Consider the following 26019-nt stretch of genomic DNA (forward strand, 5'->3'; position numbering starts at 1 on the left):
AATGGCGGCGTATGAAGAAGATGAAGATATTGAACATTATCTTACCACATTTGAAAGACTTGCAACAGCCTGTCAGTGGCCTTTTGATGCCTGGGCTTTGTCTCTCATGCCCTTGCTCAGAGGGAAGGCCAGAGCAGCTTTTGTTGCCATGAATTCAGAAGACACACAGGACTACGTCAAGGTGAAGCAGGCCCTTCTTCGTAAATTTGAGATCAGACCGGAGACGTATCGCCTGAGGTTCCGCTCCAAGACCATCCGGGATGGTGAGACGGCGAGGGAGCTTCACGATAGGCTCAAAGATCTCCTGGAGAAGTGGCTCGAACCTGAGACGAGGACGAAGGACCAGATCTGTGACCAGATCATCCTGGAGCAGTTCCTGGGGATGCTCAACCACGACCTGCAGGTATGGGTGAAGGAGCACACCCCATCCTCCTCAGCCGAAGCTGCAGACCTGGTGGAGACTTTTGTGGCCGCCAGACCGTCCAGACGGTGGTACCAGTTGGGTCCACACGACACGATCAGAAGACCTATACCCAGTCCAGCAGGAACCACAGAGGACTTCAGCCAGTAAGTCTGTGGGTGGTACTAGTCGTGTGTTCAGGCCCTCCAACAGCCCCTATAGACCTAGCCCCAGTGAGCAGTCTGTTAGTACACCTCCAGCTAGTATGTACAAGGTATATACGTCACTATATGTCACGGCTGTGGTCAGTCCGGCCACATCAAGCCTAATTGCCCTGTTAAAACTGTTAACAATAGACTGTGTTACTTCCCTGGCCCTTTTGTACTCAACATAGGCTCTTGATTTATTTTCCTTACTGAGATAAGTAGAAACACTCTCACAAAAAACAATGAACAGAAAATAAATCCCTTCAGGGTCTGAACAGCAGACCTCACAAGTCTAAAAAATCATTTTGGTTCTCATTTTCAGAGCACCCAAACACCTTGTGGGAATATACAAAGATTTTTTAAAATATTTTTTTCTTTATTCTCTATGATCTTTTCTTTTTAAAAACACCAATTTGACTTGTCTTATGCAAATCTTTCTTTTTCACTTTCCACCCTGAACATGGGCAAAATGCACCATTGACATCAATATGTTTTGTATAGAGCTACCACAGGTTACTCTATATAACCACAGGTGGCAGTGTGGTGACTCTATATAAAACATATTGATGTCAATGGGGCATTTTGCCCATGTTCAGGGTGGAAAATAAAAAAGAAAGATTTGCATAAGACAAGTCAAATTGGTGTTTTCAAAAAGAAGGGATCATGGAGAATAAAGAAAAACATATTTAAAAAATCTTTCTATATTCCCACAAGGTGTTTGGGTGCTCTGAAAATAAATGATAACCAAAATGATTTTTCATACTTGTGAGGTCTGCTGTTCAGACCCTGAAGGGATTTATTTTCTGTTCATTGCTTTTTGTGAGTGTTTCTACTTATCTCAGTAAGGAAAATAAATCAAGAGCCTATGTTGAGTACAAATATGTCTTCTGAAGGCTTAAACAGAGCCCAGCCAAAAACTCCAAAAAAAATTGAATCAACTTTGAGGGACAACTATGACCATGCAGGATTATCCAGACCAAACGTGACTATTTTGCTACATACTATTTATGTACCAGCATTCAAAATTTGAGCCTCCTACATGATTTAGTTCTTGCGCTGTGGGCTTGTGAACTTTGACAAAAAAAAGAGGCCGAACAAAATCGACACCCCCTCCCCCTGTGAAACTGGCTGTATCTTGGAAAGTATTTATCTTACATAAGAGTAATTTTACAGTGTGTCTTCTGGGTAACATAGGTACACCTGGTAATTTTTTCAAAATGTTTTGAGACCTAAGTGCGTGGGCCCTGGTTGAACTGACGTGGAATGACCCGTGTGGATTTTGCCCTTTGAATAAATGAAACGAATTGAATGAATTGGTTATACGTTGTCTATGTCAAGAAAATAGCTTGATAACTCAATGCACATGGCTCCTTATTTTACAGCAAGATAAGAATTGAGGATGCAAACCAAATTGAGGATCAGCGCAAGGCCTCTTTTTATTTGAGACAGGATGGGTGCATTTGCAGTGCATTGCTGCCTCTCACTGTCTGTTAATGGAACTACTGACTAGGCCTATGCCAACTGTGCTCAAGGATCCATCTGTGTAGGCCTACAGATTTATTCTCTTAATTTTAGTAGGCTAAAGAAAACTCCTCAATAATGAAAGATAATCTGTTTTTATTATTATTATTTATTATTATTATATAATTATTAATTATTTATTATGTTAATGCTATGTTTACAGTGTCCTCTTTCCACAAGTAGCCAATATTCAGGGTCGGCGCTAGCCATTTGGGTGCACTAAGCACAAATGCTTGGTGGTGCCCCCCCCCCCCCCCCACCAACCAACCAACCACCACCAAAGGAATAACAACCATTCAGAATGTCTTAGTTTTTTTTTTCTAATTGCAGTTTCACCAACAGATGTCACCCTTCCCTTGGCCTATGAACCTCTTGAAAATGACCGCATAGAACAACAACTAAACTTATCTAAAGCTGTCTAATTTGGAAAAATCATATCACGTTCAGTTGCAGGGTTTTTCCAACGTTCACCTTAGCAAGAGCCGTTTCCCACTCCTGAAATGCAAAGCAAACTAGGCTAATGTTACCTGACTATATCTCTGATGGCTAAAAGAAATAGCAAGCCCAGTTTAAGCATAATCAGAAATAGCATTGGTAGCTAGCAACCTGAGGAAGGAATGCACCGATTGCTAACGTTAACAGAGCAGAGTGTTGAATTGCATTCAATAACCCATAATCCATATACCCACAACGTAAAATAACTAGCTAGCCAGCATCAATAATTTGCAACGTAACACTTGAACATGAACAACCGGCAGCCGTGGCCTACTGGTTAGCACTTCGGACTTGTAACTGAAGGGTTGCCGGTTCGAACCCCGACCAGTAGGCATGGCTGAAGTGCTCTTGAGCAAGGCACCTAACCCCTCACTGCTGCCCGAGTGCCACTGTTGTTGCAGGCAACTCACTGCGCCGGGATTAGTGTGTGCTTCACCTCACTGTGTGTTCACTGTGTGCTGAGTGTGTTTCACTAATTCACCGATTGGGATAAATGCAGAGACCAAATTTCCCTCACGGGATCAAAAGATTATATATACTTATACTTGAACATGGCTAGTGGGAGCACAAAGTTTATTGACGGTAGTAGTATTACCTGGCATAAGCAGACATGCATACACGCAAGGGCTACAAAACTAAAAATGATTTTTTATTTAAAACATTGTCTTAACTGCAAGTGATGTGCAGCATCATCCCGCTGTCTCTTCTTTTTCCTTTTTTCCACCCCCAACTCTTAGTGCCTTTTCGAGGCCATGTCTAAGGTGTCTGCCAAATTTGGGATTGAGGCATAATCGAACAGACCACTGGGAGGAGAGGGAGCAACACTTCAATGGATTGATCCCAGATGGATGAGTGGAGCAAGGCGGAACGAAATTCATCTGGCGAGAGTCAGGTTAGGCACTTGGTGCCCTACGCGCAGTGCTGTGCGTGTGCGGAGCGCCGCTGCTGTGCTTCATACACTGACGAGATAACCATGCAATTGTGTTTGAAATACTCCCGAAACACAAAGAAAACAAACCAAAATATATCTATGCAAGAACATGGGATGTTGTTATATTCCAAACAATAAGCCAACAGTCGTGGAAGGGCATCTCACTATAATCTCCTAGCTGTGCGATATGTCCCATTACAACCATTGATTTGATTCGTGTTCTTGCCGTCCACTAGGCTATTTTGCTGGGTGGCCTTTGTCTGTAAACCCGGGGGCCACTCCCCCACCCGCGTTGGGCCCCCCGAAACCCCAAAAAAGTTTTTCCTAAATAACTACCTGAACCGTGGCACCGAGGATGAAGACATTTTTATGGTATGTTGGTCTCAAGGTCCCACATCAACCTAGCCCTAGCTCATTTGTGATTTGTACCCCCCCCCCCCCCCCCCCCCCGCTAGGCTACATGCTGCAACACAGGTATGAAATATGAAATATATTATGTCTTATTGACCTTGTTGTTTCTATAGGCAACATCAACTTAGTCGAGGCATAAAGATCCCTGGATATCTTCATTAAGTACTTAAACGTTTGAACTGGCTGATTAGCCTAATCAGCTCGCTTGCCACCACTGGCTAGACACTGCAGTCAAAAGGTTAGCAGTTTGGCCGTCACACCCCTGAGGCGAAATTTCGCTGGCCGAAAATCGTGGTGTTTCGCTGTGTGGAAACCCACCGTAACGGTGCCAAGTGCCAATGTTCGTGTAGAAACATTTTATTCACATACAAATTTTCGTGTTACAGCTCAGGTAGTCTCCATCTTGGTCAGACTTTTTTGTAACTCCCGCCTCCAAACACAAATACGCGGACCTGATTGGTTCTCAAATGGTCCTCATTTAAATAAAGTTAAACTTTCGCCAACTTTGTTTCGCCTGCCTCAGCTATTCGCTCTCATTGTGCCCAACCAGGGCGAATTTAGTCTCCATTCAACCTCAATGAGAGCGACGCGAAATTTCGGTGTGTGGAAACACACTGTGAAGGACCAATGAAAAATTTGGATAGCTTTATTTCAGCAGATTCCATACACTGTCCATAGTGTAGAATAGTTTAACCCCTCATCTCCCTCGTCATGCAATAGAGTAGTTGCTCTTTATCATGACGTTTAACACAGTCAGCTATATTAAACCTTTCTATTCTCATGCCTCTGTTCCCCAGTTCAGTTCCCCCTGCACATCCGAGCTGTGCCTCTGTGTTGTTGTGAGTGGTGGATGAATAGAGGCCTGGGAGAGAGCGCCTCTGTGCTAGCTCAGGGATTCCTGGGCACATTAGAGGCCGTTAGCTTCCACCGGAGCCGCTGCTACTACTGCTGCTGTCGACAGAGTTGTGTGGAGCAGGGAAGTGGTCAAACTGAGCCGGGAAAGGAAAGCTCAACTGTGTGTTTTTTTTTTTTTTACCCCTCTGCCTCTGTCTCCTCATTTGTCTGTTTCACGTCTCCCTCTCTCTACTTCTCTCCATCCCTCCCTCTGACCCCCTTTGCTCTTGCCTGCTGTTCTCCTCTCTCCACTTTGTCATCCTGGATACACCATGCGGAACACTTTCTGGAGCACCAGGACCCTCCTGGGACTTGGTCACCTCTGGTTGTTCGTCCTCGTTCCCTTTCTGGCATTGCCACGGACGTTTGCTCTCCACGGACCTGTAGCTTCAGGGGGAAACAGCAGTGAGTTGGGCGCTCTTGCTCCAGGTCATCACGCTGAGACCTTTCAGATGTTCAATGTGGACTACAGCCATGTACAGGTGCCTTTTGAGATTGTGCTGTGGATTATGCTGGCTTCCTTGGCTAAACTGGGTGAGTTTGTTTTCTCTATGTTTTCGTTTGAAAACCTGTTGTTGCTCTGTAGAAGCCATTTTCTCTGAAATTCCTTAATAGGTATTGATTGGATGTCATTATTTCTGTAACATGAAACAATTTCATCAAGACTGAAACCCTTTTTTTGTGCCACTGGCAGTCCTTGGTATGTTGAAGAAGTCCATGATATGTCAAAGATTTTGTTGCCACCAGTTATAGGTTAATCCATGTGTAATACTTTTTCATATAGGGATTGTCAAAGTTTTTTTAATTCTTTTTTTTATTTCCCCGTCATCTACTTCCTTTTGGTCAACGATACCCGAGACACCGAAACACCAGGGCACATGAAATTTGGTGGGTATGTAGCCCCACTAGACTTTTATGGAAAAATTTCGTTTGGTCCCCGGGGGCCACTCCCCCCCCCGGGTTGGGCCCCCCGTTGAGTAGGCTACAATATGCAACCCATTGGCAAACGTTTACACCTGGAGATGTCCTTTTAGCTTGTGTCATGTTTACTAGCTTGTGGGCTCAGTTTGTGTAGTAGAGTACTACCAAAATCATAGAAATTACAATTAATAACATTGTAAGACATTTACCTCTTCTATGATCCAAGAATGATTTCATACAAGTTATTTTTTAACATTTATTTTAACTAATGACATAGAAAACATCCCGAATTCTATCCACATATCGTAATGCACTATGCAAAAAGTTATTTCCAGTCGTAGCCGAACACAGTGAGATGCAAGCGTTCCAATCCACTTAGATATTGTAGTGAACTGAGCCTAGCTGGTTCATGACTGAACTCCCATAATGCTGTGCAGTATGTGTGTGTGTGTAATGTTGATGTTGGTTTTAGTATGAGTAATTGCGTTTACCTTGTCATGTATGTGTTAGCTGGTATAGTCTTTCCTTATGTTGTACCTCTCAGGTCCCAGATGAAAAACCTGCTAGTAAAACCTACAGTTAGAACTAAACATGGTGAAGCAGCTTTTAGCTGCTATGCGGCTCAGCTGTGGAACCAACTTTCGGATGACATTAAAAAGGCCCCAACTGTAGCCAGTTTTAAATCTAGACTTAAGACCAAACTGTTCTCAGATGCTTTCTGCTAACTGTGCCGAGTTACAAATTCCGAATCTGCCTTGATAATTATTCTACTTTGTCTTTTATTACTTTTTTTTACTACTTTTGCCTTTGTTTTTGCTTACTAATTAGTCTTTATTTTTAAATGATTTTTACCTTGTGTTTTATGTTTTCTTTTTATTATGATCTTTACCTTTTAACTATTCTTTGACTATATTGCCCTTTTATGCTTTTATTTGTTATTATTGTTTGGTTTTGTTTATGTAAAGCACATTGAATGACCTCTGTGTATGAAATGTGCTATATAAATAAACTTGACTTAACTTGACTTGACATGTGTTTACCCCGTGTATTGTATGTGACTACCCTGTTTGTGTATCGTGCTTGTTTAATTGACCCCCTTTGTGTTGCCTGTGTAAGGACGTTCGTGTGTTTTGGTGCGTAACCAATAAAACCATTCTGAGACAACTTTGCAGTTTGTTACATTGGTGTCAGAAGTGGGATGACGACCCCTACTGGACGGGAGGAGAAGGCTGCAACTGATGTCCTGGCGATGATGAGTTTCCTGCCAAGACGGCTCTTCAACAGCGCGCTCACCCATGGCCACCTGCTGGGCCCAGCAGACGGAGCCAGCCTGCAGCGTGACCGTGACGAAGAGACCCGCCCCCGGCCACAGGAGGAAACGAACCGGGCTGATGGCAGCATCCCGCCACTTGAACCCGCTCCACACGGGAGCGATGGAAACCGGCCGGTCCCCGGTGCGACGGCGGCGGTAGAAGGGCGGCCCAGCGTAAAGTTGCCCCACTACAATGGCGAAAGGGCGCTGGCGACATACCTGGTATGTCAGGTCCGGCTGGCAGCCGAGCTGAATGGCTGGTCGGCGAAGAGAACGGGCGTACAGGTGGCGCTGGCTCTGGAGGGGGACGCGCTACAAGTATTAGAAGACCTGCAGAAGTAAGCTGGACCGCAATCGAAGCAGCTCTGCAACGACGATTCGGCCAGAGAATCTTTATCAGTGATGCCAGAGAACAACTCGCTTCCAGACGGCGGCACAAGGACGAGAGACTGGGCAAGTTCGCGGCTGACCTGCAGCTGTATGCCCGGCGGGGCTACCCAACGTGCAGCCAGGGTCTACATGAAGAGATGGCACTGGAAGCGTTCGTGCGAGGCATCCACCCAGAGCGGCTAAAAGAACACCTTCGCCTGAGCGCCCCCTGCTTGCTGTCCGCGGCCCTCGCCGAACGGGTGGAAAACATCTTCCACACAACAGAGTTGAGGCATTGCATACGCCAGACATCGATGGAGGAAGACGGGGAGGAACTGGAGGTGACGTGGCAGACCACGGCACAGCCACCACAACGCCGCCCACGCGAGTGGAAGAGGCCGGCCAGCGGAGACGGATGCCCCCGGTGTGGCGAGCCGGGACACATCGCATGGTACTGCCCAGCCCCGGCACCCCTCACGCTCGCGCCCCAGTTACTAGAAGAAGGTGGCACGGCGGGAGGGGCTATGGATTGCATACGGCTGGGCCGGCTCGGCCAAACCAGAGGACTGTATGTGGACTGCACGCTAGACGGGACTCGGTGTCGCGCCTTGATCGATACTGGCTCCACCATCTCACTTGTGCGCCCTGGTCTCTTACCCGGCACGCTGGTAGCCAGACCCAGAGGCTGGGAAAAGACAAAAACGCGCATCACAACAGTTACCGGAGAGCGAGCGGAACTGTATGGACAAAAAGTGGTGTGCGTGTGCATCAACGGTGAGACGGCGAGCCGCCGGCTTTGGTTGGCTAGCATTCAGGATGATTGCATTCTCGGCCTGGACGTGCTAGAGAAATGGGGGGCTGTGGTGGACATTTCCCGGTTCACACTACACTTGGGGACGAGCAGCGTAGTGTTGCACACGGCGGGGAAAACAGAGCATGAAGTGCGGAGAGCTGGCGCGACGAAGAACTCTCCAACTCGCTCCACACAAGTCCGCAGGAAGCGAACTCGCAAAGAGTACTCGTCATCCCAGACTCCGCCCCTCCCCACACAAGCCCGCGAAACTCAAGCCCGCGAAAACAACAGGTCTCATCCAGGTCCGCTTGCTGAGTCTCTGCCCCTCCCCCCACAAGCCCGCGAAACTCAAGCCCGCGGAAACAACAGGTCTCATCCAGGTCCGCTCGCTGAGGCCGCCATTGCTCAGCTCACACCCACCAGGGAGGAGCCAAGAGAGCGGGTTGAGATCAAGGAAATGGCCGCGGCAGGAGTGATAGAGCCAAGCAGTAGTCTCTGGGCTGCGCCGGCTGTACTCGTCCGGAAGAAGGACGGCTCGTGGCGGTTCTGTGTTGACTACAGGCGCCTCAACCAGGTAACCCGGAAAGACTCCTACCCGCTCCCCCGCATTGACGATGCACTGGACAGCATTGCCGGCTCCTGCTGGTTTAGCTCGCTGGACTTACGCAGTGGCTACTGGCAGATTGAGCTAGCCCCGGAAGACAGCGTTTACCATCGGGCAAGGGCTGTGGCAGTTCCGGGTACTTCCGTTCGGCCTATGCAACGGGCCAGCGAACTTTGAGCGGCTGATGGAGCGTGTCCTGGCGGGCATTCCACGAACATGCTGCGTGGTTTACCTGGACGACATCCTGTGTCATGCAACAGACTTCACCGGTGCCATAGGAAATCTGGAAAAGGTGTTCGACGCCATACGGGGTGCTGGGCTCAAACTGCACCCGAAAAAGTGCCACCTGTTGCGGAGGCAAACAGGATTCCTGGGCCATGTCGTGGGGGCCGCCGGAGTGGCCACCGACCCAGCTAAGGTGGAGACGGTGAGACGTTGGCCTGTTCCACGCGATGGTGCTGAGCTGCCTGGGCCTGGCGTCATATTACCGGCGTTTCATCCGGGACTTTGCTACAGTCGCCAGCCCGCTGCATCGTTTGACGCACAAAGGCCAGCTATTCGAGTGGACGCGAGAGTGCGACGCGGCATTCCGGTGGCTGCGGAGGGCGCTATGTGAGGCCCCAGTGCTCGCTTTCCCTGACCCTCAACTGCCGTTCATCCTGGACACCGACGCCAGCGACGTGGGCGTCGTCCCCTCTCTCGCCTGAGCAGGGGGAGCAGGTGGTCGCATACTTCAGCCGCTCACTGGACCGTGCGGAGAAGAATTACTGCGTGACCCGCAGAGAACTGTTGGCTGTGGTGGTGGCAGTGCACCATTTCCGAACCTACCTCTACGGCAAACAGTTCCTGCTGAGAACGGACCATGCATCGCTCACCTGGCTGCTGAACTTCAAAGAACCAGAGGGCCAGCTGGCCCGCTGGCTGGAGGCGCTCCAGGACTACGACATGGAGATTCGACACCGGGCGGGTTGCCTTCACGCCAACGCGGACGCCCTGTCCAGGCTTCCGTGTGCAGCAGACCAGTGCCAGCACTGCCACCGGAGGGAGGAGAGGAGCCTGGCCGCGGCTCAACCGGAGCCCACTCGTCGGCTACAGGCTGCATCACCGCTGGCAGAGAGAGAGAGAGTCGCTGTTTTCAACGCTCGCCAGCGTCGCGCCAATGAGAGGGTCAACGCTCGCCAACAGCACGCCAGTGAGGGGGCCAACGCTCGCCAGCAGCACGCCAGCAAGAGACTCAACGCTCGCTAGCGCCGCGCCATCAAGAGGGCCACCGCTCACCAGCTTCACGCCAGCGAGAGAGTCAACGCTCACCCCGAGGTCGTCTCGCCGCCTTCCGCTACCAGCTACAGTGATGGAGAGACCGGAGACAGCGCACCGCAGCCCAACGCCACAACGCAGCACTGCAGAGCGGCAGCTGGGGCCATGGACACGCAGTCGCCGGTGGACGTGATGTCAAGGGAGGAGATCCGAATGTGAGTGCGGTCATGGATCGAAGCCGGTCAGCGACCGCCATGGACTGACGTATCAGCACTTGATCCAGAGACCAAAGCGATTTATTCACAGTGGCCGGGAATAGTAGCACGTCAAGGACTGTTGTATAGACACTGGCGAGCTCCCGATAGACAATCTGACATTTTCCAGTTGCTGGTTCCTGCTGGATTACGAGCCCGTATACTGGAACAGGTACATGGGGCAGTGGGGGCGGCTCATTTCGGCATTGCAAAAACTCTTCGTCGGCTGAGAAGCCACTTCTATTGGCCGGGATGCAGGCTGGACGTGGAACTGCATGTTCACTGCTGTGACGCCTGCACAGCGAAAAAGGGCCCCACGCGACGCTCGCACGCTCCGCTGCAGCAATACGCAGTCGGGGCTCCCATGGAGCGGGTAGCCATCGATATCATGGTCCCACTGCCAGTCACAGAGCGGGGAAATCGCTACGTGCTCGTAGCTATGGACTATTTCACTAAGTGGCCGGAGGCGTATGCAGTGCCAGATCAGAGCGCCCAGACGACAGCGGACAGACTGGTCACTGAGATGTTCTGCCGGTTCGGGGCACCGGAAGAGCTCCACAGCGACCAAAGGCGGAGGTGTTTGCTGAGGTTTGCCAGCGCATGGGCATCCGGAAAACGAGAACGACACCTCTGCATCCACAAAGCGACGGGCTAGTGGAACGGTTTAATCGGACGCTAGCAGTGCAGCTGGCCATATTGGCCGACCGCCGACAAAAGGACTGGGACTTACACTTGCCCCTGGTGCTCTGGGCATATCGCACAGCGGTGCAAGAGTCAACGAAATGCACACCGGCAGCTCTGATGTTCGGGCGAGAGCTACGCACGCTGGTGGACTTGGTGTTCGGTTCGCCTCCGGAAGCGGAGATTGGAGGTAAGCCAGGGCTGGAATACTACAGGCAGCTACGCGAGAGACTGAAAGGAGTACACGAGTTGGCCAGACAGGCTATGAGTGAAGCTGGAATACGTCAAAAGCGAGCTTATGATACGCGCTGTCGCGGCCAGGAGTTCCAAACCGGCGCTAAAGTTTGGGTGTACTGCCCGGAGAGAAAGAAAGGCATTTCCCCGAAACTCACTAGCCAGTGGGTCGGGCCGTGCGATGTCTTAGAGAAGCTATCTGACGTGGTCTATCGTGTGAGCCTGATTAAGCGTCGGAGAGTTGTGGCTCTCCACCGTGATCGACTGGCCCCGTATCGACCCCTGGCCTCAGCTGAGGGTCATGGAGACTTGGACACTGCTTCTGTGGACCTTGGCGACAATGGAGCTGTGGCTCTAACACCGGTCACTGTGCAGCCGTCCCCGGAAGTCATCGCCACGACAGCGGGGCGCCCACAACGCCAGCGTCGCGTCCCAGCCAGGCTCATGGACTGACGTAGGGTAAGACTTGAGTCAAAGGGACATAGACTAAGTCTCGGGGGGGCTGTGTAGTGAACTGAGCCTAGCTGGTTCATGACTGAACTCCCATAATGCTGTGCAGTATGTGTGTGTGTGTAATGTTGATGTTGGTTTTAGTATGAGTAATTGCGTTTACCTTGTCATGTATGTGTTAGCTGGTATAGTCTTTCCTTATGTTGTACCTCATGTGTTTACCCCGTGTATTGTATGTGACTACCCTGTTTGTGTATCGTGCTTGTTTAATTGACCCCCTTTGTGTTGCCTGTGTAAGGACGTTCGTGTGTTTTGGTGCGTAACCAATAAAACCATTCTGAGACAACTTTGCAGTTTGTTACAATATGTTATTACGCTACTCTCACATTCTTAAAGTGGCAGGCAGTCAATTAGACTTACACACCACCAATGTAATAACATTAAAGAAAAGTGTAGTCTAATAGTTTAAATCAATATGAAATTACTAGATACTTAGTTGGCTATCAGTAATTATGCAAGTCACAGAATATGAATTATTAAAAAGATATGAACTTAATATGAATTACAACATATATGAATGTATTGAAACATATGACATTATGCCATCTCTTTAGGGGGCTGTCTTTTTTGGACAGTTCTACGAAAGGTTATAGGCCTACTGCTTTGTGAATTACCCCAGTCAAAGTATTTACACAAATAAAGTAGGCCTACTTTGATTTTCTATAACCCTTACTATTTACCTTTACTTATCCTTTTTAATAAGCATCAAGATGATCCGTGTAATTTTGGTCTTACTAACCTTAATCACCCTCAATTAAAAAAAATATTTTTTTAAAAATCGCAACTATTTGTGCAATTTTCACTTCCTCTCGCAATTTCTTCGCAACAAACAGTTAAAAACACCGCAACTTCCATCGCATTTTTTTAGAAAAGTTGTCGCGAAATCAGGCATTTTAGATCGCAACAATCTCAAAAAATCCTCACGAAATCCTGGAGGGACTGCATAGCACAGGAACTAAACCATGTAGGAGGCTCAAATTTTGCATGCTGCTACATAAATAGGAGTAGTAGGTAACACAATCGTCACATTTGGTCTGGATGATCCTGCATGGTCAAAGCGGTCCCTCAAAGATGATCAAAATTGTATTGGAGTTGTTGGAGAATTTTTTCAGACTTTTTGAGACTTAAGTGCGTGGGCCCTGGTTGAATTGACGTATAATGACCCTCATCAATATTACAAAATTCAAAATGTCATTAATATTTAAAATATTTAAAAAATTGACTGTGATGAACTGCCCTACTTGTGATTGTTTAGAGATTTTAAAGGTTTTATAACAATGCTACACATTTTTTGGCAAGTGCTACAAATCTATTCACCTTTGCAGCGCCAGTAGGCTACTTTCTGTGCGGCCCGCAAGCACACATGCCAAACAAGCATACACAAAAGTTTTAAGTGTGGGGGATGGAGTAGAAGATGGAGATAAATTGATTAAGTTAATGTGATTTATTTTCGCGGAATGGATGTACAGGACTGAGCGGCGGTCATATTTTGTACCGCTATGCGGTACATCTAGTTATTTTTAAGTATAGCTTGTATGGAAACTGGAGTACATAGTCAAGATCATTTTCAAATGAAAATACTTTCATTTCATACTTTCCTCCTTAGTATCGTAATAAAGAGTTGTTTTTTTGTGAGACATAATATGAAAGTGACTAAGATGCATTGTATGCCAAAATCAGTGATTGTGATTAATTAAATGGCCTAAATCCGGTGACCTGTCAAAAATTGTTACCTGACAGCACATGGACAACAAATGGGATAAATATTGCCTTCTTACCCAGGGTTCCACTGATCATATTGTCTCATAATGATTCCCAGTGACTTCCCAGAGCCAAGTGTAAAATGGTGACCAGGAATTATGGAACAGCCTATAATACCAGATTGAACATTTCCTGTTCTAAACATAAACAACAAATCAGAACCTGCTATTTCATACAGTACATAGTCAACAAATGAGAGGAAACAGTTGTGTTTTTTCCCCAGCGTTCCACTGGTCAGGGCGTCTCCCCTCCGTCATGCCCGAGAGCTGCCTGCTCATCGTGGTGGGCCTGCTGGTGGGCGGGGCCATCTACGGTGTCCGCCACACGCCCCCACCCACCCTGAGTGCTGACGCCTTCTTCCTGTTCCTGTTGCCGCCAATCGTGCTGGACGCTGGCTACTTCCTGCCGGGAAGGCTGTTCTTCGAGAACCTGGGCACCATCCTGCTGTACGCTGTGGTCGGCACGATGTGGAACGCGCTGGGCATCGGGTTCTCGCTGCGCGGCCTGTGCCTGGTGGTGCCCGGCGAGGCGCTGCAGGGCCTCTCGCTGTTCCACTGTCTGCAGTTCGGCAGCCTGATCGCCGCCGTCGACCCTGTGGCTGTGCTGTCCGTGTTCGAGGAGATACATGTCAACGAGCAGCTGCACATCCTAGTGTTTGGAGAATCACTGCTCAATGATGCAGTCGCCGTGGTAAGGGAGTGAGGGTTTTGTGTTGAGCCTCAACTGACTATATGTCAAGGAAGGTGCTTCAGCTAGCAATATATTTTCAGTGGAGTATCTTGGTTGTAATGGCATCTTCTATTCTGCTCCTTTGGTGTTCACTCAAACACTGAATGTCTGTTTATGGCCAACAGGGCAACTCTTTATTCAACTTTGACACACGCATATATCAGCATTATGACATGCCCATTCACTAGACCCAACCAAGTCTGTGTACTGTACAGCTGACGCTCCACCGGAAGGCTGAGTGCATATATTCCATTGAGATTAATTAGCTTTAGCAGGTGAGATGTGGGTTGATCCAAAGAAAATGGTTTGCTAACCTGCTCTCTGATTGGAATGTGCATTTCTTGATGGACCTGAGCAGTTTAAGTTATGTGTGTGTGTGGGTGTGGACTAGTATCATTCCTTCATCATTTCGACCACAGAAATGGACCCCTCATCTGACCCCTGATGTCTCAGTTCTTATATCTTGTCCCTTGACGTCCACTCCTCCTCTCCCAGGTGACGTATAAGCTGTTTGAGTCGTTCCTGCGCATGCCGTCTCTGAGCAGCATGGACGTGCTGGTGGGGGCCTTCCAGGTGCTGCTGGTGGGTGCAGGCGGCGTGGTGGTGGGCGTCTTCTTCGGCCTGGTGGCGGCGCTGGTCACCCGCTTCACTGACCGCGCACAAGTAATCGCGCCACTCTTCGTCTTCCTCTTCAGCTACCTGTCCTACCTCACCTCCGAGATGCTGCACATCTCCGGAATCATGGCGTGAGTTGTGGTTGGCTGCCTTGGCGATGTGTGTGGTTGAGCAATTGTTGTGGATTGCGAGGGATCGAGCAGTCGACACAGGGAGCCAGGATTGCAAATTCCGCAAAAATGGTTTTATTACCAAAAATCAGTAAATTACTTTTTTAAATACATTTCTGTGCCCAAAATAAGGGCAATCTAAACAGAATAAACATTAACCTCCGATGCAAACCTCCGACATGAACACACAGCAAGAACTAACAAAAGGAGACAAAGGGGAACTTAAATACAGACTGGACAGACCATGAATAACTAAAAGGGGAACACCACAAAATCAATGAACTTTCAGACATTATCAAAACATTCAAAAAGATAACCACACATAATGCTAGCAATAAATAAACTACACAAAGACATCTGGGCATAAACACAAAACCAGACACAACCAGAAAGCTCCAGTCAATAAACACGAAAGGCTTCTCCTTCCCCCATGGCAAAGACGTGAAATGGATATTTCCATTTCCATAGATAATTTAAACCAGCGGAACTTGCCGCTCCGTCTTGACAGTCAGGAAGTCCGCCCAGACCAAACACCATGACGCACACAGCTCCCGGAGTCGGCCGCACTCAAACAGGAACGCCTCAATCATGATACGTGGTAAATCAACAAAATGCATTAAATAACAAACTTAAGCTAATTAACAACAGAACACAATTGATAAGTTGCGTGCACTCAACCACACAATCACGTACTATTGAACTAAGCAATAAAGTCTGTATGTTGTATGAAATCAAAAGTCTATGTGTTGCGTTTTTACTTGTTTGCCACGTAGTGTTAGCCTAGAAATCTAGACGCACCCTAGCGGCGGCAAATTAATTTGCTCAGCCTGTACGTCTAGTATCAAACCAAGGTTTGAAACCATTTCTATTGGCTGACGCCGTGGACTTCATCCAATCACAGCGCTCTATTTTGTTAGAGAGTCTTAAGGCGGGCTTAACAGGATAACGACCTGTGACGGTGAACAACAAGAAAGGTGGCTATGGCTAACAAAGAGCGGTTGTTTGAATCGGCGTTGGCGTCAACTTTGGAGGAGTTGGACTTGTGCTTTTCTTTGAAAGTTGAGCAACACAATGCACTTAAGTAATTGCTTTCGAAGAAGGATGTATTTGCCGTTTTGCCGACCGGATACGGATATGGTCGTAGCGCTGGCCTATTGCATGCCTAGGCAGTTTGAAAGACAATTCTCTGCCCGCCCCTTGGATTAAGCGAGGTAAATGGTTCGATTCCACATTTCAATGATATAGGATGGCCCGCCAGGCTAACGTAGTGTTGCTAAACGTAGAGGGTGCGTGAATGTAGACATGTAAACATCAAAATGTGTGAGCATATAATTATGAAAAATCAACAGAAGATTTAATGAAAAAGGGAGCGTTAGTGCATTCGGTGTGTGGCCGCTATGGCGACCATTACATGGATGACAGGGAAAGATTTAGTTAAATGCAGGAAACAATTTCCCTTTCTTCCTCAGTGTAGTTTTCTTTAAGAATGTGTAAACCCAGGGGGCGCTGTGGCCCAGCTGGTTGCGTCACCCGTGCCATATTCATCACATTTAATCATTTAGCAGACACTTTTCATCCAAAATTACTTACATATGTCAATTCCATTATAATAGAATAGAATAGTTTATTTTGCCATTGCTTTACAAACAAAAGGGACTACATTGTCATCGGAGCAACTTAAGAGTCTTGCTCAAGGGCACAACGGTGGAAGCTGGGAATTGAACCCACAACTTTTCAGGCTATTACATGCTAGCAGAGCTCCTTAACCACTATGTTATGTTACCACCGGCCCTATTCAGGTCCGCGTGCCCAAGGGGACTCAGGTTTGTGTCCAGGCCGGGTCATCCCACCCCATCTCTTTCTCCCGTCGCTTCGTCACTCTCTTTGCTGTCCTGTCAAATTGAAGGCATAAAAGCCCCCCAAAATAATTTAGTAGGATATATAAATGTTGGTTTTCATGCCCATTTACATGCCCACAAAGTGTAGCGCTGTAGCTGCCTGGCTGCATTAGCTGCTGGCTTGCGCTTCTTTTGAGATTGTTGAGTGATAGGCAACCTACAATATTAATACAGAGTTTAATTGTACCTTGTGTGTGTGTGTGTGTGTGTGTGTGTAAGTTATGTGTATTTGTAAGACCTATGCCAATTGCTACTGTAATACTTAAAGGAGAAGTCCGGCGAGTTTTCACATAGATCTCTGCTTCTTGAGGTCACCAAATTCTGTCGGTACAAAAAACAATCGGTTTTACCTAGCTCAAGTTGCTACAGCCAGCAGCTAATGCAGCCAGGCAGCTACAGCGCTACACTTTGTGGGCATGTAAATGGGCGCTCACGGACATGCTCCCAGAGTGTAGCTCTGTAGCTGCTGGCTGTAGCAACTCGAGCTAGGTAAAACCGATTGTTTTTGTTTTTTGTATCAACTGTGACCTCGAGAAACGGAGAGGTGACCTCGAGAAATGGAGATCTATATGAAAAAAAACTCGCTGGATTTCTCCTTTAACATTTCACTTTGTGGATGTACTGTATAAAGTAACCTATCTAACGGTCATTATGGACCCTTTCAAGAGAGTTCCATTATCAGCATCATAGTTGGCCCCACAAGGCTTCCTTTTTAACATTCCATATGTTATCTTAATGCAGAGGAAGTAGATTGGGGCCCAAATAGAACGTTCAAGCATTGTTTTTGTTTACCTTGTTGAAAGGGTCTATAAGAATAGAAAGACTAAAGGGAAATTGTTGTGTCTTGTTCTTCTGTGCCTTTGCATGTGCAGTATCATGTCGTGCGCGGTGAGCATGAAGCAGTACGTGGAGGCCAACATCTCAGAGAAGTCGCACACGACCATCAAGTACTTCCTGAAGATGTGGAGCAGCGTGAGCGAGACGCTCATCTTCATCTTCCTCGGCGTGTCCACCATCCAGGACAAGCACATGTGGAACTGGCCCTTCGTCACCGGCACGCTCTTCCTCTGCCTGGCCTGGCGCGCTGTGGGTGTGTAAGAGGGCCGGTGGCAAGTTCCTTCTCAGACTGGACGCGTCCCAGCTCTTATCTTCTCCCCGCTGTTACTGGTCCCCTGTTTCTTTGTCCTCTACGTGCCTCCACACATCTCAGTGTTCTTGCCTTCTCTCTTGCCTGTGTGTGTGTGTGTGTGTGTGAATTCATTGAATTTTGTTACAATTGTATTTAGATCAAGTCATTGTACAGAGTACATGCCAGGGTTCCCACGGGTCCTGGAATTTCTGGAATTTTGGAAAGTCTATTCAAGACATGGAAAGTTAGGGAATTTTATCATTTGGGGGCAAAGTCATGGAATATCAGTGAATTTTGTTGTAGCAGTTTAAAATGTACATGGCAAAATACATTAATACAAATATATTTCCATTTAGAATTGGTGTATATCTGGTTATTAGCTTTACTGCTTGCTTGAGTAGTTGTGGTAAGCCCAACTTAGTTTATTCAATGCCCATTTATTCATCTCCCACTCTAAAAAAATAAAACACCACATGACTGTTCTGAAATCTTTGGTCGGTATTGTACACTTCATTATATAGTAAGGTAGGTCATGGAAATTCAGGTTATTTTGTCATGAAAATAACTTTTCACTTACAGTGGGAACCCTGACATGTGCAAAGCCTATAGAACACAGTTTCTAACCAGACGTAAAGTACATGAGAATAGTATTATTTACAGATATGCACACAACATATGCACACAACACCCCCATACCAACACAGCTGTCTCTGGGCAATTCCACGCAAACTGTCACGTCCATAACACCAACACAATGACATGGTATGGTATGATGTGAATGATGATTACTTGAAATTTGAGCATTCACTCTTCTTGGTTGTAGAACTTACATGAAAAACTTTTCACATACTCATTCGCATCATACAAATACCATGGCATTTAGGACGTGACAGTTTTGCGTGGAATTGCCCCTCTACATCCTCAGAGCTACAGTAATATGGACATAGTCACTAAACAGAGAAATAGCTCAGGGGCTTTCTTGTGCTGTGAAATCCAGTAGCCAGCAGTACACACACAGTGTGACTGTATTACCTAATCAGAAAACTTTCCCACTTTGTTGTCTGTTATATATTATACATGCAAAAAAAAATGTTTTTGCATGTTCCTCATGTTTCACTCTCTCTGTCTCAGTCTTGCTGTCTAATGGGCCTAATAGGTATGACTGTTCAGTTTACAAAATTGCCAACGCATTTGAAAAAAAGTCATAGTGATGATAATTAATTTTTTATGCTAATTTTTTTTTATCTTCTTTGATGATGTTACATTAATGTAATATAATTTGATGACATTACATGCTGATACATATTTTGCATTTCCTAGTGCTGTTTCTGACGTCTGTATAATGCCAGCACTCAGTGAGGAAATGGAGCTCTGTTTCAACTGCACTGTAGTTGCAGAGAGGGCACAACTTGGCCTCTCTAGGGAGCCAGGTCTGTGTTTGTTTCTCCAGGTTGTGCTGACTGAGTTTGTACAGTACATTGTCAAGGCTTTTAAAAACTGTTGTCTTCTTTCTCACCTGCCCTTCTCTATTTCAGGTGTGCTGCTTCTGACAGCCGTGATCAACAAGGTGCGCCGCAACACTGTGACGTTTAGGGACCAGTTCATCATCGCCTACGGTGGCCTGCGAGGGGCAATCTGTTTCTCTCTGGTGTTCCTCATGGACGACTTTCCCATGAAGAAGCTTCTCATAACCACCACCATCACCGTCATCCTCTTCACCGTGTTTGTGCTGGTGAACCATTTTCATGTTTTCTTCATTCGGACCATTTCAGTTGCATTCAAAGGCATTCATAGGGAGAGAGGCTATTATTATAGACCCTTTCATCAATAAAAACAAAAACAATGCTTGAACGTTCTATTTGGGCCCCAATCTACTTCCTCTACATTAAGATAACATATGGAATGTTAAAAAGGAAGTCTTGTGGGGCCAACTATGATGCTGATAATGGAACTCTCTTGAAAGGGTCCATATGCTTAAAACTACATGTCAGCCAGCAGGGAGATAATCTGATTGTGCGTTGCCTAGTGTTAACAGACGTGCATACCTCTATGTGTGTCTGTGTGTTTGAGGGAGAGAGTCTGTTTTGGAAATTAGAGAGGGTGTGTCTTTAGGTAATCTGATTGTGCATTTGTACGTGCCTGTGTGTGTGTGTGTGTGTGTGTGTGTGTATGTGTGTGTGTGGATTTGTTGAGGTTGTATCTTTGGGTAATCTGATTGTCCATTTGTGCATGTGTGTGTGTGCGTATGCATGCATGCCCCCTCCACTCTCTCTCCCTCTTTCTATCCCTGCGTGTGTGTGTGTGTGTGTGTGTGTGTATTAGGGTATGACTATTAAGCCTCTTGTGGAACTGCTGGAGGTGAGGAAGAGGAGTGATCTAGATCTTCCCTCACTGGGGGAGGAGATACACTGCAGAGTGAGTGACCACAACCACATACCCACACACCCACATACCCACACACCCACACCCCACACACCCATACCCCCACACCCACACCCCACACACCCACACCCCATACCCCCACACCACACCCACATACCCACACCCAATACCCCCACACCACACCCACATACCCACACCCCACACCCCCACACCACACCCCCATAAAACGTCCAATGCATTCCGCGCCGATGTGTCTGAACCCGAGTATCATTTCTAAATATTTGTCCGAACCCATACCTACACCACACCCCCATAACCCACACCCTCATATCCCTACACCACAGCCCCATAACCCACACCCTCATATCCCTACACCACACCCCCATAACCCACACCACATTTACACTGAATATACAGCACACTGACAATGCAATATTATATGTTTATGTTTTTTATGTACTGTATGCTGTCTGTCTATATGTGAGCTGGTTAGTGACTTATTACACAGTTTTAGGTTGTTTTAGACACTTTGCCTCTGTCCTGCAAACACATACACACATACATAACCAAACACACTTTCTGTTTTATTTTCTGTTCTCTGTTTCTCGTAGGTTTTGGACCACCTGATGACTGGGATTGAGGAAGTTGTCGGCTACACCGGTCAGCACCACTGGAAAGACAAGTAAGAGCTCAAAGAGCCGCTCACACGCCGTTACAAGATTGTTAGCTTTGTTAAATCACAGTCTCTTATAGCATCTGAGATAAAAAGGTTTTCACAGTTGACAAAGACATCCAGGCTAGTTTCACATACCAAGAAAAAATGTCTCTTTCCTTTCATGATGAGTAATTGAATGCAGAGAATTGCCCTTCGGGCTCTGTGGATCCATGTGATTCTATCACAGGATTATTGTCAGGGGATGGGAGATCTGTAAAACAAACAGGCTTCTCTCTTTTCTCTCTCGTCGCGTCTTTCTATGAACACACTGCTCTCTAGGGACAGGAATTAGTGCTGCAGAGACACAGCTGTGTCTATTACGGCATTTAATGGATCCCTACACGGCCTAATCTGAGCCTGGAAGCAGCTTATTGTCTCACTCATGACCTGATTGGGCGATCTGATGCCACCGCTCTAATCTCACTGAAGCCTCAGGTTCTCATGTAATTACTTCAGATGACCACAAGGGGGCAGCCCTAGACTTATTAAATCCATCTGTAGGCAAACTTCTACAACTAACGTAGACACGTAGAGGCCTGTGATAAATAAATAAATGTAAAGTTGTTAATAACTGCTATTCATGATTTCTTCCCCCCCCCCTGGTAATTCATTTGGGAATATTTGTGGGAATATTTTTTTGTAATGTTTTTTTTTTTTTAATTTTTTTGAATTGCTTGAACAAAATGTTTTACAGAGTGAATGCTCTTAACATTATGTAATTAGGTAAAGAGTAGCCTTTACTGCCTTTACAGTATATCTGTGGTAAATGGACTGCAATTATTTAGCGCTTTTCCACTCTTCCTCAAAGCACTAAAATGTATGATTTCTTTTTTTTTTTTTGAGGTTTGACCAGTTCAACAACAGGTACCTGCGTAAGTTCCTGGTCCGTCAGGACAAGCAGCCCAAGTCTAGCCTGGTGAGGCTCTACCAGAAACTTCAGCGTCGTGACCAGAAGAGAGAGGAGATGAGGAAAGACGAGGAGTGTGTGATGTGAGCAACACACCAGCACACACCGAGGCACTCAACACACACTCTCACCCCCCCCCCCCCCACCCAAAACATGTTAAATAATATTAATATTTGTGTGTGTGTGTGTGTGGCACAGGGAAACTACTCAGAGCCGGGTTTTGCTGCCAGAGGAGATGGACAGCATCAGGAGGATTCTCACCACAAATCTGTATGACTTCAACAAAAGGGTGAGTGTGTGTGCGTGTGTGATTAGGACACATGTTAGGATTTGAGTTTTGTTTTTTAGCAATGACTTACTGTACAATGCTAGGTGCAGAAATGTCACTCCTTCACAACTTTACCATAACATACCAAAAGCAATAGCCAACCCCATTTTTTTTTGTATCCACTTGTAACGTTAGTCACTTAAGAAAAACGCTTCTGGCTGCTTTTTGGAACAAGAACACTGGCAGATTTTTTTTCAAACTGAAAAAGCGGTCTGCATAACTTCTTTTGTCAGAAAAAGATGCTAAGTCTGAACGTACCCTTAGGGAATTATTAACAGTTATTAACAAAAGTAACAGCACTGATCAACTATGGTCCGTTACTCCACAAGTGAAATGCATGTGCATTTTAGGCCTTTGTATGTTCCTTTCTTGGCCGTAAGTGTGGCTAAATGTATCTTTCCATGTGTTTCCTCAGCATATGATGGCTTATAGCAGACACGAGCTGTCTCCAGAATTCTTTATGGACCACACATCACACCACTCCTTGTGCAAACCTCAAAGCCTGGGAGACCAGACACTCTACCTTTCTCACACCCTTTCAACTCAGGTATAAACACACACACACACACACACACACACACACACACGCACACACACACACACGTACACACACACGCACACGCACACACACACACACACACGCACACGCACACGCACACGCACACGCACACGCACACGCACACGCACACACGCACACGCACACGCACACACACTCACACACGCACATGCACATGCACACACACACACACACACACACACACACACACACACACACACACACACACACACATGCACACACACACATGCCCAGACAACGAGGTTTCTTTCAGCCTCACCCTACCTTCAGACCCAAAGCTTCGCATATAATGCATAATAAAGCTTTTGGTTGCTATATCACAAACAATAAAACAGTTTACCACAGAAATAAAAAAATAAATATGTGTATACATTGTATGATCCTTAATTTTATGGTCACACTACTGACACACATTCATTTGTGTATATGAGCTGGTCCATTTAGGTGTGATTTTGTTTATATATACATGTATGTGTGCGTGTGTGTGTGTGTATGTGTGTGTGCGTGTGTGTGCGCTTGTGTGCTTTACAGTACGAACATGAATATGAACATGAGACATACAGAGATGGCCACAGACGTCTCTCCAGGTCAACAGGTAGGTGGTGGAATTGTAGTGTTGTTATAAATGTGTGTGTGTGCGTGTGTGTGTGTGTGTTTGTGCATACTCTAGTGCAGGGGTTGGCAACTAATTTCCCCAAGGGGCCACATGACAAACTGGGACTGTTGAGGAGGGCCGGACCCAAAATACCGAACTCAAGTCTGAACTCAATTCTGTTCAATTCTATTCTGTTCTTGTATAACATTAAGTAAATCATATGGTTTTGTTTACTAGTTGTAAGAACAGATGAAAATGTGAGGGAGACAAAGGAAAAACAGCAATATTTAATCTATGTCCAGTATTTAATCCTCATTCTCGAAAATGATTTTTTGACATTGACATTTTTTTCAGTTTTCAAAGACTGATATAAAAAAGTACTACAATATCTATATAATTAGGCTAGGTCATGAAAATGTGAAGGAGTCAGTACAACCGATAGGCTGTGCCACCATTTCATCAACACTCAGCAATATTTCATCATTAAATCATTACCATCATTAAATTAACTCTATGCAGAATTAAGACTATGAAAATGTGGAGCAGAAAAAAGTAGGCTGTCATTAGTTAATCAACATGCACAAAGAAAACTATTTTAAAAATGTAGGCTATGTTTTTGCTTTAACTTTATGCACATAACTGTGATTGGTCAACTCGCTCTGTGTGTTGAGCCGGCTGCTTCAAGCAACCTGTGGGTAGTAGCATCATACTAGTTCGCTAACATAAGCTTTGCAAATAAACTCAGACATATTTTGGTTACAATTACGGGGTTATCCGATTGTAAACTGTCTATCTGCCAGTAACGTTTTGAAATGAACACTTCGTATCGCCAACGAGCAGCAGTAGGAGTTCGTTCTAACAACCTTTGCGGTGGTGAGCGACGCAGACATAAGACACACAAAACTTTGAAAGGTTTACGCCGACGTAAAGGCAACTGCATTGTGTCGACGCAGAAGCATAAATTCTATTCACCAGCACATCAGTGAGGGTGTTTACGTCGTATGCATCCACGCACAAATGTATGGGCGTACAAATAGCAGTCGCTTTCAAAATAAAAACAACGATATTGATTTGCATGCATTATCACTATGCTAGGCTCTTGACTATTGTTCTTTCACGGACCTTACGCGGGCCGGTCAGGGAAAGCCCACGGGCCGGATGTGGCCCGCGGGCCGTATGTTGCCCATGTATGCTCTAGTGTGTGAGCGTGTGTGCTGTGATGGACTGTATGTGTACACGGATGATAAGATATGTATTAGATGCACTTGCTTAGTGATGACAGAGTAGATTGAGCAGCTGTGCCATTCCATACACACACACACACACACACACATAAAGTAAACCAACCAAACATGTTTGAACATTCTGTAAGAATGAGAACACATAGAAATAGAAGAGAATAGAAGAGAACAGAGAGAAATAGAATGATCCCCTCTCAGAAATGACCCTATTTGGTATTGAGGGGAAAGTCACTTCATCAGAATCATTTACATCAGAGGTTCAAAATGATTAATAATGGCCCGGAAGCGGGACAAATATTTCATATCTCTACAATGTATTAGTGATTCGATAATTTTATGGGAGCATCAAACATTGTGCAAATCTATCTTTTGATTTTTATTTGGATGTGCGTAGTGCGTACCCTGCTTTTGTTTAATGATTTGATAATTATTTATTGTGTCTAGTGTGTATGAAATGTTTTCTTAAATTTGTATAATTAATACATTTTCTTATACCTTACATGCTTTCTTATACATGCTTGCTAAGAATTCACCAACATATTGGTGAATATATTTGCTACAACTAATATATTTACTACTATTCTATGACCAATCATTTTACTACTGTATATTCAACATAGCAAAGTTTTTACTATGTTCAGTATACTTAAATATTGTCCATTGTACTTATACACTGACTTGCCCCTTGCTCCATAACTATGTTCATATCTGATCCCTATTGCCCTACCTTAGTGTGCGTCTCTCCATCCTTTCCGGATCTAGAAGGGGCCCTGCTCAGCCACAACGGCCCCGGAGAGCTGCCTCGAGATGGGCATACAGATGCCGACTCCGCCCCTGGCGCTGCTCCGGCTCCTGGTTCTTCCCTGGCCCGCAGCTCCACCACCAGCGCCTGCAAAGTGCCCAAGAAACTCAGCTTCATCCTGGAGAACGAGAGAGACAAATAGCAACAAGGTCGCCAAAGAAAAGGACACATAAGAAAGAAGACACACACACACAGAAAAAAAAACATAGGTTTCAGTATGAACTTTTGTCGATGTTTGAGGAGAAGTCTGTATATAAGATTCTTTCCTGCATTCTTTTATTGCATGTTTTATAAGAAAGGACTGTATATAAAATGCCTTCTTGGCGAAATGTTCAAACGATTGTGACTGACTCGAAATGTATCACTCAAGACAGAAG

General features: G+C 46.0%; 1 protein-coding gene across 1 annotated transcript; it reads left to right on the forward strand.

The window, feature by feature from the left end:
* Nucleotides 1–5276: 5276 nt before the first annotated feature.
* Nucleotides 5277–26019, forward strand: LOC121694803 (sodium/hydrogen exchanger 2-like). Its single transcript, XM_042075148.1, has 12 exons — nucleotides 5277–5392; nucleotides 13778–14244; nucleotides 14779–15029; nucleotides 17839–18056; nucleotides 19631–19827; nucleotides 20418–20510; nucleotides 21089–21159; nucleotides 22036–22182; nucleotides 22298–22388; nucleotides 22843–22974; nucleotides 23536–23599; nucleotides 25603–26019. Exons 1-12 carry the CDS (start codon nucleotides 5311–5313, stop codon nucleotides 25782–25784), a joined length of 1995 nt encoding a protein of 664 aa, XP_041931082.1. The 5' UTR covers nucleotides 5277–5310; the 3' UTR covers nucleotides 25785–26019.

This window comes from Alosa sapidissima, chromosome 20 (assembly GCF_018492685.1).
Source record: "Alosa sapidissima isolate fAloSap1 chromosome 20, fAloSap1.pri, whole genome shotgun sequence".
NCBI classification, from domain to species: Eukaryota; Metazoa; Chordata; class Actinopteri; order Clupeiformes; family Clupeidae; genus Alosa; species Alosa sapidissima.

Coding starts and splice junctions, on each gene's coding strand:
- LOC121694803 (XM_042075148.1), top strand. CDS start 5,311: ATGTTCAATGTGGACTACAGCCATGTACAGGTGCCTTTTGAGATTGTG. Junction 20,511..21,088: donor GGGAGGAGATACACTGCAGA/GTGAGTGACCAC, acceptor TGTTTCTCGTAG/GTTTTGGACCACCTGATGAC. Junction 22,389..22,842: donor TGTATGACTTCAACAAAAGG/GTGAGTGTGTGT, acceptor GTGTTTCCTCAG/CATATGATGGCTTATAGCAG.